This window comes from Nannochloropsis gaditana, assembly GCF_000240725.1.
Source record: "Nannochloropsis gaditana CCMP526 unplaced genomic scaffold scaffold673, whole genome shotgun sequence".
NCBI classification, from domain to species: Eukaryota; class Eustigmatophyceae; order Eustigmatales; family Monodopsidaceae; genus Microchloropsis; species Microchloropsis gaditana.
This window is the reverse complement of record NW_005803280.1, coordinates 1-16,345: the sequence shown is the minus strand read 5'-3', so window position 1 is coordinate 16,345 and position 16,345 is coordinate 1. Positions and strand designations below refer to the sequence as shown.

The 16,345-nt window shown below is 54.0% G+C and overlaps 2 protein-coding genes across 2 annotated transcripts; one reads left to right on the top strand and one right to left on the bottom strand.

The window, feature by feature from the left end:
• Positions 1-74: 74 nt before the first annotated feature.
• Positions 75-748, bottom strand: NGA_2055820 (b chain of rna processing factor scaf8; the record flags this gene model as incomplete). Its single annotated transcript, XM_005853946.1, has 1 exon — positions 75-748. A coding segment is annotated over one exon (674 nt), but the record flags the coding sequence as incomplete, so codon positions are not given.
• A 1,112-nt stretch (positions 749-1,860) lies between these two features.
• On the top strand, positions 1,861-2,231 carry UREF (urease accessory protein; the record flags this gene model as incomplete). The annotated part of the gene is made up of 1 exon (XM_005853947.1): positions 1,861-2,231. A coding segment is annotated over one exon (346 nt), but the record flags the coding sequence as incomplete, so codon positions are not given.
• Between the last annotated feature and the right edge of the window lie 14,114 nt (positions 2,232-16,345).

Below are 16,345 nucleotides of genomic sequence, written 5' to 3'. Positions count from 1 at the left end.
TTCTGGAGCGCGACCAGGTTATTGTATGCCTCATCCAATCTGGCCAGGGGACAGGGGGGTGGGAGAACCAAGTCCTTCCTCATTTTGGGGGGAGGTCATGCCGTCCTCTGTCAGCCTCCCCGGCACCCCGCGGCTTGTCCTGGGCGGGTCGTACGGCGGGGTGGTGGACTCGAGCACTTCCGTGCTTCCGGTTCGCTTTTTCCCTCTTTTGCGGGGCCCTTCCTGTCCTTGGGGGTTTTGGGTGCCGCGCGTCGGTTTTCCCTCCTTCTCGCCCGCCAGCGTTGCCAAGGGTGGGACGTCGAACCATCCTCGTTTTCGCCACTCCACGAAAATTCGGTCCATCAAAGCCCGCTCCGAACGACCTTCCAAGGTCGTCACGCCTTGCAATGTCTCCAGCAGGCGGAGGCGAAACCGGGGTATGAAGACATCTTTTTCTTTGTGCGCCCGGTGCGCTTTCGTGCAAAGGGAGTCGATCACGCAAATGACGGCCGAACGATAGCGGACTCCGGCGTAATGCTTGGCATACCGTTCGATCATGTGCACCACCTTTTTATACTTTTGCACGTATCGCAGCGCGCATTCAGCCACCTTAGAGATTTTCTCTTTGGTGATAGGCAAAGAAGAGGCGCATAAATCATCCAGCAGGTCCTTCAAGGGCCGCAATTCTTCATCGTCTACTTCCATGATGATGGATGCGCGGTTTTGTAAGCGTAGGAAGAGGGTGGACAAGAAGACGAAGGGAACGGCGTGAGAAGCCCTCGACGAGGCAGGAAGAACGGCGTGTGGCTCCAAAGAAAAATGCACCTTGCGCTGCTTTGACCGGTGGGAGGAGGAAAGATGACATGCGTAGGTGTTGTTGAGATCAAGATGATTCTTTTGGCCACGCACTGGGCTCAAAGAGAAGAAGTGCCGCATAAGGGGTTTTCTACCCCTGTAGAGTGGCGACAGCCAAACCGCGATTAAGTTGATGTCAATTCTGGTCCAGTTGGTTGCACGCATGTACATCAAGAAACCGTACACGGCGCACAAAAATTGACATCCCGAAGGCATCATGGATTTTTGAGAGTTCATGTTTATGTCCACATTTTCTGCAGCTTGTGTGCTTTTGAGGCGTTGCAATCGTGCGATGCTGACGTCCAAACCCGTCACCCTGCTTCTAATTTTGACTGTACTTTGTACAACAAATCTTTCGTACACAGGCATGTTTGCATTTGAGAAAGTACTGCATCGAGAAATTTGTCGCAGCAACATGCACCCCCGGGAATAGAACTTATGGTGTGTAAGCGTTGTATGCCTGCGAGCACCCCATGGAATCCTATGCCCCTTCCACTGTCTCGTGGGTAATCTGGCAATTACTGGATTCAAACTTGCCCACCGGGGGTTTCGCGCATTCGTATGGCCTTGAAGCAGCGCTGCAACTGAAGCATTTCGATCTCCAGAGCGTCGATGAGGAAATGCGTGTCACTGGCTTGCTTGCCTTTGCCCGCCAGACAATGGAGCAACAGGCCTCTCTTCTCTTGCCCATGGTCAGTGCTGCACACCATGCAGCGAAGGACGCGACGGCACTCTTAAAGTGTACAGATGCCGGTTCATCTGTGTCCATGGTATCTCGTTGGGCAACACTCGATAAAGAATGCCATGCACTGATAACCACGGAAGGTGGCCGTAGGGCTTCGACTGCTCAAGGCCTAGCACTGCTCCGATTAGCTTGCGACAACATCCCCTCTCTCTCTTCCCAGCACTGTCAATGGCTGCGTACTGCCAGGGATCTGATCCGAGGGCGGGTAGGATACAGATACAGGGACGACGCGGCGGGCGAATCGGAGTCTTTGGGAGTTTCACACGACATGTCCATCCTATCGGCCAGAGGGCATCAAGCTCCAGTCTTTGGTTGGCTATGTCAGGCTTTAGGGGTGGACGCGGTCACGTGTTTCCGCATGTTCTGTTACCTGGTTTTAAGGGACTTGATGGCAGCTGCCACGCGTCTGGGCCTGGTGGGTCCCCTGGCTGCGGTTCGTTTGCAGATGACGTTGTACGGGGACGCGGAAGCCGTGGTGGGGCGCTTTCTGGAACAGGAAGCTTCAGAAAGAGCAACAGGAGGAAAGGAAGGAGGGAGGGGTCCACGACAGGAGAATCCATTGCTGGATATTTTGCAAGGTGCCCACGAAAAATTGTATTCTCGACTGTTCATAAGTTAACCAATTGACGCACAAAGACATCAAATAAGTCGGGGGAGTCTGTGCAATCTTGACATAGATTTGACCTGACGATGCATCGGTCAGACTTTCTTGTTCTTGTACCATTAATATCTCAAATGGTGCGTAAGCTCCACTTACCCCCTCGCTTTACTTGTGTTGCCGAACGTATCGCCCCGGTCTGCCAGTGGATGCTTTCCACTGACTCCTTCTCCCTTCTCGCCTCTACTTACCTCCCGTCACACCTGTAAGCCGCTTTGGTTTGATCCAAGCCATCGGTGTGATCGCACATTTTGCTATTACTTTCTAACACAGAGACTATCCGTACGGAAGCAGACCACCCAAACCTGCTAGAAAACTTCCCACAGCCACTACGCCCTATTACTGAATTTTCTTAAAAGTAGGAATCCAACCGCTCCGACAAGAGCGATGCCAAATACAACAGGTATTACAATGGCCGTTACATTCGTTTTATCTTTTCCTGTCTTTTCTGTTTCTTGGACGTCCATCGGCTGAAAGCGAAGGGAGGGGGCTTCGTTGCTCATGCGCACTTCTGAGTCACAGACAAATTTAAAAACGGGAATGTGGTCCAGGATCACCACGGGTATGATTCCGGACGAGATCAGCGCGAGGAAACTCTCGATCTGCCTGACATAGGTCTCACCATGAAGACCATGGATGGTGATAGTGGTCACATTCACGCTGTCCCCAACAGACAGTTTACAGCGTTTGTTTTCATTATCTTTGCCGCTAGTCTCACGACGAGAGGATGGAAGAGCTCGTACTTCCCCTACTGATCGCAATCGGCGGGGAAGTGGGGTCTGGCTGCTATCCATCTCAACAACAGTGCCCCTCCACTCAACCGTGACATTGATGTCAGAGCGATTAGCACCCGGAAAAGACATGCCGGCGATAAACTGGACAAGGCCTGCAACTGCTTCTATTTGCTCTTCTGTGGCTCCCGCGACCTGTAAGTCAATTTGAACCACGGGGTTCTCAACCTCGTCGTCATACATATCGTCGAACGGGTCCTCCTCATTATTGTTATTTTCTGGCGCATTCTCATCGACTGGTTTTGGAAGTGTCGTAGGGCTAATGCTTGGAACACTAGTAGAAATGGAGGGAACTGTAGTGGGGGCTCTGGTTGATATTGATGGCATGGCCGAGGGTGTAACTGTTTTGAGCTCCTCATCAGCCGCGGCCTGCGGAGCGATGCTGATAAGATAGGTGATGAATGCCATCAAAAATGGTCTGGCGCCGGCAAAGTGTACCATTCTAGCAGTTTTGATTTTCTGTCTATGAAAAGCATTTTTTGGGGTGGGGAATCGAATCGACAACAATGGCATTTATGTCAGTCCCAAGATCACGTGACGGGCGCATCGTCCTCCAGGCAAGACACTTCGGGAGATTGCCAGAATTTGAGGGAAAAATTGGAGCCACTCTACCAATCAAATACAAGGAAACTTGTCCATATCATCCGGATCTGACGCGTGTAAATGTATACTGGCCTGATCATAATATGCGAAACGTTCCTCTAAAATGGGTAACGGGCGAAAAAGTTTAAATTCAAATTCGAAAAACTTTTTCAATTGCATATGTGAACGCGGCACATAGACCTCTATTTCTACTATCAACAATAATCGTGAAGGGAAGAAAACAAGAAATTACTAAATTAAATACGTCATAAGTCGTGTGAATGTGCGTCGCAACGAATCGACTCAATACGCTTTGTTTCTGCGAAGGTTATAACAAACACTCCCCGTACGACTAGGTGTTATTTTCATTTTGCTTTTTAAAGACGAGTGCATTTAGCCAGGGCTCACTCTTCTTATCGTTGTTGCAATCTTTCACATTTAAATCCAGCATGAAGACCCGATACTTTCACAACCGGTCCCCATTGAGACGAATTTGTTTTAACCTCTCTTCAAAATATGAAGGTACATAGCAACCCTGTGCGTGCATCCCGCTCAAGAGCTCCTGCGCTCGATCATGCTCTCCAAGCAACGCATACCATAGGATCAACAATCGCTGGGTGGCGGGCCGGAGCACCACGCCTTTCTCGTCCATGTGCGACAGAACGCTCTCCATCCTCTTCACATCCACCTCCTTGGCTTGGGCCAGAATGCGAACCATTAAATGGCACGTCTCGTCGTTGGGAGCGATACCTAGGCGATCCATTTCGTTCATCACTGAGATAGCCGCCCCAACTTGCAAGGACCGGGACCGGAGGCACGCGAGCAGCAGGGCATTCGAGGCATTGGTGTCGTAGGCCAACCCAAAGACAGGTTGGTAGTCCTCGAATGTGGCGAACGCACGGTCCAACTGGTTTGCATACGCACAACCCAAGACAATCAAATAGACAGCAGACCCACTCACAGGCAAAGGAGCATTGGGCACGAAGGCGGGGTCCGCCCCCTCCCCGTCCTTTCCATCCACCGCTTGCTGTTCCTGCCGTCCCTCAGCCTCTTGCCGCACATGGTCCTGGTAGGCCTTCTGGAGCGCGACCAGGTTATTGTATGCCTCATCCAATCTGGCCACGGACTTGGAGAGCTGTCGGGCCACCAAGTGAAGGGTGCCCTCCGAAGGCGTGAAGCCCAACGCGCACATTTCATTCAAAGCCTTGAGCATGGCTACGTCGTTCTTGGAAATACCCAAGGCTTGTATCACGGCGTTGAACACCGAGGCCGTCGGGGAAAACCCCCACCCCTCCAACGCATAGAACACGTCCATCGCCAGTTGCCCATCGCCCCGCTTGGCAGCCATGTTCAAGATCTGCAGCCCCATCCCCCGATCCACAGGCATCGTCAAGGCGTTCAATCCTTGCCGCAGGACCTTAACGTTGCCTGTCTCGATGCCGACTTCCAAGACCTTGGTGACCATATTCCCCGACACCACCCCCGGATTCTCCGGGGACCGCCCGTCCTCCACCGTCACCTCCAGGACGCGGGCCGCGGCCTCCCCGTCCAACGCCCGGGCATGGCAGGAGATCAGACAACTCTTTGCCGCAGGGGATAGAACCAACCCCTTCTCGACCGCCTCCTCGAACCGAGCTTGGGCTTCCAACCGCATCCGAGCCTTGGCCAAGGCCATCACCACGAAACTCATCGTCTCTTCTCCCGCCGAAAAACCGGTCTCCTGCATGTGATCCCATACTTCCAAAGCGCACACACCGTCTGCAATGTTTGCACAGGCCCGCAGCATCAAATTGTAGACACGCTGCCAATGTTGAGGGGTGGGATCCGGGTCGGAAGACACCGTCGCCCCGGCTGCATTCAACGCGCCGCCCTCCAATGGCGACCCTCCCGCCTTCCTTTCCCGTGCAATCTTTTGCATGACCATGTCTTTAAAAAGGGACGAGGCAAGGCGTAAGCGCCGACGAAGGGTCTCCCCGCGCTTACCCCCTGTCTTCTGCCCTCCCTCAAATTCTGCCGGAACAGCCCCGCTCTGGGGACGTGCATTCAGGAATCGATCGTCCAACAGCAGTCCCAAAAACGTGTGCACATGCCAGAAATTCAGCCTTTCCTTTCCCACCGTCTGCCTCCAGCACCGCTCCATGGCATCTAGATCCTCGCCTTGGAGTAGGCGTTCGAAACGTGCCATGCCTGGTTTGACCCCTGCCGCTTGTTTCCAAGCCTGTCCAAGCTCAAGTGCTGCTTGTTGGAAAAGTTTCTCCTGCTCTTCCGAGCTCGAGGAGGGATTTATGGATATGGTTTGCGCGGATGGTAGGGGGGGAGACGCGGCAACCGTCGGGGACGGCGAGGGCGAAGCACGGAGTTCTTCCTGCATGGGTGTACCACGACTGGTGTTCTGGCCTAGAGTGGGAGCAGCTGAGTCATCCGGAGAGATATTCCCGCTAAATATCGAGGATAAATATCTGTAACAAGAAAGAGTAGTGAGCAGCCCGACGAGGCAGGAGAGCGCACGCAGAGAAGAAGCAGGTGCAGAGTTCTACCATACATTCCACACCCATCTCAGAGCGGAGACTGATTAGCTTTTGCATGTGTCGGCTTCCATGGAATCAGAACGAATTCGATCACCTCTATACGACTGCAAAACTGATAGCAGAGAAACGTACCTTCCATGATGCGGCGACAAGACAGGTGTAAGGAACCCCCCCGCTGCCAATTTTCGCAACGCGATAAACCGCTGCATACCGTTCTAACTGTAAAATACATGTGATTGCGCAAGTACGTTGGGAACGTTGTTCATTTGGGGGAAATGGCAATCAAATGTCCACAAGACAGTATAGACAAGAGGAAGGCCATGGTAACGTGAGAATTCAACCGCCTTCTTTACATTTTTAAGGACGAACAAACATCTATCACCACCCAGATACACCAGAACAACACCAAAAATAATGGCGATGGACACTGAATCCGAGGACAAATGGCTGCAATCAAACTTCTCGGCACTCCAAATTACTGCTTTTCCCACCGTAGGATACGAGCGCGGAGCCGGGCGAGGGAAAGTCTTCTCGCCCCTCTCGCTGGTTAAGTTGATGATAAATTGGACGTGACTTTTATGTCTCAGACTCACCTTTGTTCCTTTCCCCCTCTGGAAATGGACATTCCCGCGTGGACACATGCCATAACAGACAGCGACTGGGTATTGGTGGATTGACATTTTACCATGGCTACCTCATACGCAAACCTCCCCGCCTGGCGCAACCAAATGACTTTCTTGCCCGGGAACATGCAACTGACGAAGCCAGAAGACATGCCGAAGGAAAAGACTTGGCGGTATAAGGGACATGCTGTGCATGTGGACAGTTGCGGTACTCCAGTCGGCTCTCCTGTCACACTTGTTCTACTTCACGGTACGGTTTGGTGTCTGTAGGTATTAGAGTCGCGACGCCCCCCACGCCATGAGCGAAAAATATGCCCGTGCTCTGCAAGTCTCGAGTCGTTGTCAAAAAAATCTGACGGTACCCATGCTTCGTCGTCTACCAGAAGTCAAAGTTTTTTTTTTGCGTCACATCCCTCCATTTTTATGAACCCAAATTTTCCAGGGGTGGGGACCAATGCTCGACAAATGTCCTTACTTGTCGGTCTGCCCCTGGCCCGCAAGTATGGTTTTCACTCTCTCGCTTTGGATTGTCCTGGGTACGGCGTGACGCAGGTGGCGCCAAAGAGCAAGGTGACCTACAGTGATTGGGTGGACCTCGTCGACGCCTTTGTAGATGCCCAGACGAGGAGACAGTTAAACGAGGGGAGAGGAACACGGCCCATCGTCCTCTTCGGATTGAGCGCGGGGGGCATGTTGGCTTACCAGGTAGCAGCACGCAACGCGAATGTAAAAGGTGTCATCGGCATGACTTTCCTCGACCAACGCGTGCAAGAGGTGCGTGGAGGGCCACCTTCCTCCCACTCGCGTGCCCGGAGCCTCATATCAAAGTCAACGAGGGATACACTACTCGACCGCCATGTCACCCACCACCGACCCGTCTCATGTGCATTTCCCATTCCTCTTTACTAGGTGCGTGATACCACCGCCCACGATTTGGTGGGCTCGCGCGTCGGAGTGCCTCTGGCAGGCGTGCTTAGAGGGACACCGTTAGGAGGCATACGGCTGCCAATGCCCTTGACCAGTAAAGTAAGCAAGCGGGTAACCCATGACCGTCTGCCCCTTCTGGCAGTCCGAACTCAGCCTTCATTCAATCTCTCCTCGCCTTCCCTTTTCCTAGATGCGGGCCTTGGTCAACGATCAAAAAGCGCTCCGAGCCTTCATTACTGACCGTTCTTCGGCGGGAAACTGGGTCTCTATGCGTTTTCTCGCGGACTACATGACCTATGCCCCTGCCAAGGAACCGGAGGACTTTGAGACCTGTCCGATTTTATTGACCCAACCAGAAGAAGATCGATGGACACCGCTCCGCTTGAGGTGTGTGGGGTTAGGGTTTTGTGTGGGGCCTCGGTTACCGAGCTGGGAAGGAAGGACGTAGTTCCTTTGTCGGAAAAGAAGTCCTTTGTCATTTCTTGGTATCACCACCATGTAGAAAATCTCATTCCCGCCAACCGGCTGTCTTTTTCGGCTGTCTTATCTCTGCACAGTGAAATTTTTCTGGATCGAATCCGCAAGGTCCCTGTCAAACGGGTTACGCTAGAGAAAGCCGGACACTACCCTCTGGAGCAACCCGGAATCGACCAGCTGCACAAGGCGATCGCGGAATTTGTGGAGAATACAGTGATTGGAAGGGATTAAAATGAACGAAAGATTGAGACCTTTTGGGATGTGTCGGCAAAACGAGCCGGAAATAGAAGAAATAATGCGAGACGTCTGAAAATTAGGAACGAAGGAACGAACACCCTACATCCGCGTATCAGGACAATCGGGACAAAGTTTATGGCGTTAATGGAACCAAGAGGCTCTGTCAGGAAGGTAAAAAAATTAATTTATGTTCTACGTGCTTTCGAGACAGACAATTACACTCACATGTGTTGTAATGAGGGCGTTTTGGTGTCCTTTGCGTGCGCCACTCACGAAGACGTAGCCCCGAGCGTCCAGTGCAACATTTCCCTGGCATATTTTTCATGAATGTCACAGTTATCCAGAGCTTCAAAGACCCCAAGACAATAGGAAATACACGAAGAAAAAAAATCAAGAAAAAGGGTAAAAAACGTGTCGGCTTTTCAAAGAAAAAAGTGACGTCATTGCCACAACCCTGGCGACCGACTGCTTCACGTCAACATGCTCTACTGCCTGTGATTCCTTGCCTTTGCCCGATCTTTACAAAGTACTCACGGTGCATACAAACAGGACGGATATGCTATGGCGGTGCATCAGTAAATCTAGGTGGTTACTTCCTCGGATCAGTGCTACCTCCTGCCTCCACGCTTTACCAAAGGCTGCTACTTTCTCCTCTTTTTCACGAGCTCCGCCACTGCCATCTGCTCAATGGCCTACACAATCTGAAATGCCCACCAATGGGCTCGACTCAGCCATTTTTAAAACATTGTGGGAGAGTGCACTTGATGCACACGCACGCGGGCGGTACGCGGAAGCCCTTGCAAAAGCCAAAGCAAGCATTGAAACGGCCGCCGAGGGCGAGCATGGCAGCCTCGGGCGCGAGCATGCTTTGCGAATGGCTCATCACCTAACTGGAGTGGCTTACATGCAACTAGGTTGTGTGGCACAGGCAGTTCAAAGCCTGGAACAAGCAAAGGACATCGCGATCAGGGTCAGTGGGGCAGGTGGAGGGGATGACGCGTACACAGACTTGGGCGGGGTGCTTAATGACCTGGGGGTTGCAAAGGCATTGGCTGGGGACAAAAAAGCAGCACAAAAGAACGTAAGCCGGACCTTGTACATGGCTAGACGGGCATACCGACCCGACGAGGATTTAGTGTCGGCGGCGTGCAGCAACTTGGCTGAAGTGATGTGGATGATGGATGGGGAAGGAGGAGGGGAAGGTGAGGGAATCGCTCAGGAGGCTGTCGAGCTGGCAGAGAAAGCCGCACGGCTGACCGATAAGATGGAGCGTTTGTCGTTGCTGCGTCAATCGTCCGCCAAGGAGGAAGCTGAGCCCGTAGGAGGCGAGGACACCGAAGCGACGCCTGGGAGGAAAGGGGGCAGTTACCTCCCCCCGATGCCCGCGTCCGACGCCAGCATCCAGGCTAAGTCGGCTTCCACGGGGGTCTGGGCCTTACCTGTGGAGCTCTTGGCCTTCCACGAGCGCAGTACCCGTCGTCGCCTCATTTTGGGTCGCTGTTTGGCGCGTGCGCACAGGGAGGAGGAGGCTGCGTACTACCTCTTCCAAGCTCTGCAAGATTCTCGCAGGTCGGGATTGCGCTGCAATCCCATTTTATACGCGCAGTGCTTGGCGGCGGTGGGAAACATGCATTTGCTTTCCTTGTTGCGGCGGGGTCTGGGGACGGACCTCTCGCATTTGGCCGCGGCAGGGTGCCGGGAAGACAATGAGATGACATGGGACGCACAGGGCTTGTTAGTGCGGGCTCTGGGAGTGTTGGAGCCGGTCTTAGGCAAGGAGCATCCGGAGGTGGTCGCGTGTCACGCCAATTTGGCCCTTTTTCAGCCTTTGGCGCGGGCGGAGGCTGTCTTGGCGGACGCGATGAGGGCGGCGGGAGGGGAGCGGGAGGACAGGGAGGGGGGAGGAGGGCCTGGCGGGGAGATGGAATCCAACAGCAGCAAAAAGGTTGACGGCCACAGGGAACATGAGGCTGTACGCAGCGAGGAAGAGGGCTCGGGGGCAGCTCAGTCGCCTCTTTCCTCTCCCCCCGTGGCCCGCGAGATGATGCGAGTACTGGAGGGAAACCGGCAGGCGCTGAACACCTTAATCATTGCCGTCGGTCGGCACAAGGCTGATCGACATTGTGCGGTGGAGCTGGTGGCTGCGAAGCAACGAAGGAGGGCTAAAGGGAGGCAGACGGCGGACATCTCCTTGGCAAGTACGGAGATTCCGGTGGGGACAGACGTGGGCCAGGGAGAGGGAGGATGCGACGGATTCGGCCGCGGGACGACTGACGGTGGGATCGAGGAGGAGGAAGAGGAAGAGCCGCCCCCTCCCTTACAGGTGCTGTGGACCCTGCAGGGGGTCGTGGGGGTCGGGTTGCAAGCCTGGGATGTCAAGGCGGGAGGGCGAGGGGAAAAGCTGGGGAGGATCTTGGAGGAGGATCCGGTCGAGCCCTGATACATTGAGGCTTGGAAAAGAGGGGATCTAGGTAATGGTCCTGGAGGAGGGACATTCGGTGGGAGGAAGGACTTGCTGCGCCGGAAATGGACGGGCTCGCCCTGATCACGTGGCATGGGATACAAGAGAGAATAAATGGCGGGAAAGGGGGAGGTGGTGCTTAAAGGAGAAGACTGGCCGCAGGGAGACGTTGGTCGGACGCCTGTAGATGGGGCGTTGACAGATGGGAGGGAGGATGGAGGAGGTGAGAGTATGGTGAGAGGGCAGCTGCGTTGGCAATAGATGGATGGGAAAGAGAGAGTAAGCTTCGAGAATAGCTCGAATAGGATGCGGCTAGTGCAAGAGAAATGCAAAAAGGGATGTATATCGCTAGGATGAACAGCAAATTGCGACAAATATTTCGAAAAATACGAGGGTCAACAAAGCCGTGTTTGTTGATAACGAGGCTCGTTTGCTGGCATCAGCGCGCGATTTTCGGTCTTGTACAGGTCGGGCCGTTGACAGCTTTCGTTTTGGGAGAAGCCTCATCTTTTCCTTCGTGTGTCCTGCGCGTCCATATTCCCTCCAAACCATTCATTCCCTCCTGCTTCCTTTACGAACAGGCTGATTGGTGTATTGAAAAGCAATCCACTTTCTTCGTGAGCAAACCTTTCCTCTCCACATGTCGATAACATAGCTGACGTTAAGCGTCGTGCTCGTTTTTTTCTATGCGAGATGAACCTCAGCATGCCTGCTCTCTTGAAAATTTCCCCACCTTCGTCTTGTCTGTGGACCAATACCTATCGCGTCAAAATTAAAAATCAACACAACTTGCCCCCTTCTCCCTCAATGTAGCTGTAAAATTTGAAACGTTTGCTTGTGGCACCTGCTTTGCTTGTCGTGCGATCCACTTTTCCATGGCACAGGCATGAGCGACCCCCCGAGACACCGTATATCCTTCCCACAGATGCCACATACTACCTTGTTTTCCCCTTCCTCCACCGATTCTCCTCCATTTCGACCTACCAGGCCCCATGGCACCCACGCTCGTACCCTTTCTTTCGCCTCGCTTCGTCTCCTTGTTCTGTAGCACAAGCAGACCTTATTTGCGTCTCCGCCACACTCCTATCAGTCCCCTCCTCAGCCTACTCTTCCACCTCAATGATCAGATTCCGTCGCTTCAGCCGCGCCACCAGGGTATCCCCCAGAGCGGACGCCGGCGTATGAAAGCCTCCTTGTACGCTTAACTTGTCCTTGGCCAATGCCATGCCTGTCTCTGCGAGCATCTTGGCCGTCTCCTGCACAAATTGGGATGGAGGCAGGGGAAGAAGGAGACCGCAATGAGCCGGTGTCCTGTGGGGCACGTCTTCTTTGACGAAAGCCGCGTCCGTCGCAAAGGTTTGTGGAGAGTCATGGCCTCTTAGCAAGATCATAGATCTGGGTGGCCGGCTTAGAAAGGAATTAGGGGGGAAATTGGGAGGGAAATAGGAAGCAAAAAAGGGGAGAAAGACGCACCTGGTAACCAGGATCCCCCGAAATGCGCACGGATCCTTTCACTACCTCCTCCTTCCCCTCCTTGTTCAAGCCTTTGCCCACCAAGTAGATCAAGGCGTAGCCCTTCTTTCGCGCGTTTTCGCTGGGCCCGGACCCTGGCGGAATCACCTTCAAGACAATCCACCGGATGGGCGGGACCGCCATCGAGACCATCGCCACGCCCACCGCCACGGTCAACATGCAGGCTTGCAAGCATCCCCACAGCCCTTTGGGGAAACTGTGCGTCTCCAAGTAGGTGAACGGGACCCGGTCCATCAGATACGAGGAGCGGGCCACCACCCTGGTGTTGATTCCCGCCATGATGAAGGGGGCGTTCCACCGTCGAACGTCCTGATCCCACCAAACCCCCCGCGTCTGTTTCACCGTCACGCTCCCCTTCTTCTTGTCCGGCAGCAAAATGTACGGGTTTGTCATCTCCTCCACGGGACTCGTCATGGCGTCGGCCAGGGAATGCACCGTGCCCCCACTCACCCCCCCTTGGGAGGATCCCAGGACGAATTTGATCTCCGTCGGGGTCAGCCCCCGTTTCTGCATGGCGTTGTATAGCACATGGGCCCCCAGGTCAGAGGGTTCGGAGTCGAAGCCGCAACAGTGCAAAATCCGTGCGCCCGACGCCTGCGCGGTGATTTCGTGGCTGGCAATCATCTTGGCGATCCAGGGCACCTGAGGAGAGTGGGAGGAGCAGGGGGTACCAAGGGAAGGTAAGAAGGAGAAGGTAGTCTTGTTATTTCTCGTCTCTCCGAAAGTTCTCCGTGGCTTTCCACCCGTGACCTTCGCTTCTCCAATCCTTTCCCTTCCTTCCATCGCCAGCCCCTCTATGCGGCCCGTTCAGCTTACTTGTCCACCCTGGCTCTGTATGCACTGCGTCATCCCGCCTGCTCCCTTCCTCTCCCCTGTATCCCTTCCTCCCCCCCGTCCTCCCTCTGTGCTCCCGTCTCCCCCACTCATGTACCTACCTCTCCTGTCAAATCCGCGTAATGCGTCCCGTTCGCCGCGCAGGCGGCGACCAGCTTGCTGCCATACTTCCCATAGGGACCCACCGTTGTGACCACCACCTTCGTCTGCTTCGTCAAGGCGTCCAGAAAGACCGAATCCTCGGATGACCCGATCAATGTCTCCAAATACTTGCTCTCGGGCACGCCTTTGTGCGTCTCCAATTCCTGGATTACCTTCCTGAGTTTGTCTTGGTTGCGTCCCGCGATGGCCCATTGGAAGGAGGGGGAGGGGGGGCCGTAGGTACGAAGGTAGTATTCAACCACCAACCTACCTGTTAAAGGATGGAAGAAAGGCAAGGCAGGTGGTGCGGAATGGAGTGGGTCAGGTCATGGAATATTGCCTTCATTTTATCATTTTTGCTCGTCCTTTTTTGATTGAACTATTCCTTAAGACAAGCACCAACATCCTTTCCGTCGCTTCGTTCGGTCATTCATTTCTCACTTTGCCGCAACAATATGTAAGACGTGCAATGACGAATTTAATCAGAAAGCATTTTATGAGACCTGCGCCGGCCCAAGAGATAATTTATGCACGCGTGGTTCAGCACGGGACAACATGACGCACCTGTAAACCCCGTGGCTCCAAAAACCACAAGATCGTATTTTCGGGATGCCATGTTGACTCCAATTCAATCCTGTGCTCAAAATCCTGTGCAAGTTTGTGTCTTTTTGAAAGACAAATGCATGTCGTGGAGTTCTCAGTATATGCTTGATGCAAGGGAAGGGAATCAAGGACTCCCAAAGACAACGCTCGAGACCGGGAAACATGCCGCCTGTGAAGAACATGTGATGACAACCCATTTTCTAGCGCCAAGCGGAGCCTTGGAAGTTGTGAGTCAAATAGAAGTACTACTGTAGTACGTCAGGCTGCGGGCTGCACATCATTTATTTGTTCTTTTTCCTCGCGTTACCTCTCTTGGAATAGTTGACCTCCTATCAATGCCGACGACATTGCTGGGACTTGCCCAGATGACGCCAGTAAATGCGTCCACAACGTCATTGCGGAAATGACAAACGATTTAGAAGCATGAAGGAGTCCATGCCAACGTGAAATGCTGATTATTATTGCTGACTGCGTACGGCTTTTTTGAGGAGCGAGCAGGATACGGGAGAGCGTTCCGTCTCAGCGATCAGAAGGTTACAGGGTGGCGTCGGGGGCTTGAAGGTCAAAAATATAACCCCAACTTTGTTGAAGTGTCGCGCGTTTACGTTCAATTGCACAAAATTTTGACGTGTGGAGGTAAATGTAGGCATCAGGAGCGGTGTTGTGCCCCGCCTCAGCTTACTAGGGAGGCCTGTCAAGGAAGAGACGAGCGACTTCAACAAGAGGGTGGCTCAAGGAGACAGATGCCAGGGTGACCATCTTGGGGCAAATAAACACCGTATGAAACCTCATAGACTTACTGAACACTTTCACAGCCCTGCTTATAACCGTCAGCCCTTTAAGGACGCTCCGCACTGCGGACGCTTCTTTCAACCATGCTTTCTACCACGACCAAATTGATGCTCCGGCGTTCTGCCGTTGGGCGCCGTGACACCTCCCTCTGGTCCTCCGCGGGAAAAATAACAGGTAAACAAATAGCACAATTCTCATTCTCGATGCCCATATCGATTATTCAAGCCGTTTCAATCAACTTCCGTGTTTTTAATTGCATCTTTTATGTCCTGGCCTCGAGCGGAACGGCACACTCCTGCCGTCATATACCCATCTAGAAGGAAAGGGACCAAATGAGTTTTGTCTTGGCGCGATGTGCTTCATAGACGTGTATTATGCTGTATCAAAAATAAACGAGCCTCTGGAAATGTTACAGCGGTGTTCAGCCCATAAAATGAGACGTTGTCATTTCCGTGCTGCTTCCCCTCGGTTACATGAAAACCATGCGAAGACAAACCATACATTGGTTGTGAATGTAGCTGGGTTCGTGTAACCTTCATTCTAAATCTTCCCACCCTCTATTACACAGTCCGCTCCCTAGCCTCGGACAGCAAGGATGTCAGTAACGGGAGTAGAGGCAGAAGCAAAACATCCTTTTCGTCCACCGTTTCCCCGTCCTGGCCCCCCAGCCGGCAGGAAATGGCGCGCATGTTCGAGGCGGGTTACGAGAGTTACGAGAAGAATGAGAGGAAAGGCATGGGTCGAAGTGCGATGGCCTGGAAGGAAGACGGACACGACGAGGCGGGGGGCCAGGAAGGGAGCCAGGGCGGGGCCGGGGGGGGATCCCTCTCTCCGCACCATGATGGCTACGATGCGACGGAAATGACCCGGCAGCGGATGGAATTGTCGAAAGCCACGACAGCCGCTACCCTTGCACGCACGGACGCCAAGTACTTGAACGAGGAGGAGAGGAAGGCCCACGATGCCGAAATGAAGGCCCTACATGCCGGGATCGTCGCAGGCGGGGGGGGGGAGGACCCTGACGACTCCCCATCGGCCACGGGGGGGGGCAATCATGGCTTGGGCGGTAGAGGAAGTGGTAGAGAAGGGGAGGGGACGAAAGGCGGGGCCGTGGCGAAGGCCCAGGCTGGCAGCAATTCCGATCCCGAGGAGAGCTTGGAAAAATGGACGTGGGCCCGACCCTCACGTCTCGCACAGGAGGAGGCGCAAGGCAGGAAGACGTCGCGGGCCGGGGCGATTCCCGTGTTGCCTCGGACTTTGTTGACGCCGGCCGAGGTGGTGGAGGCGTTGGTCGCTCTCGGGGGGGAGGACGTGGCCAGCGTGGATATCCGTGGGAAAGGCAATTTCAACGCGGAGGCCATGATTTTCGCCTCGGGAAGGAGCGGCGGGCATTTGCGTCGGATGGCCGACACGGTGGTCGGCGCCTTGAAAGCCCGGGGCATAGAAGAGATGGAGGCGCCGGGGGTGACGGGGGCGGAGGGATATGACTGTGAGGATTGGATGATCGTGGACGGCGGGAACGTGATTGTGCATCTGATGGAGCCCTCCCAACGGGCGGCGCTGGGCCTGGAGGGGGTCT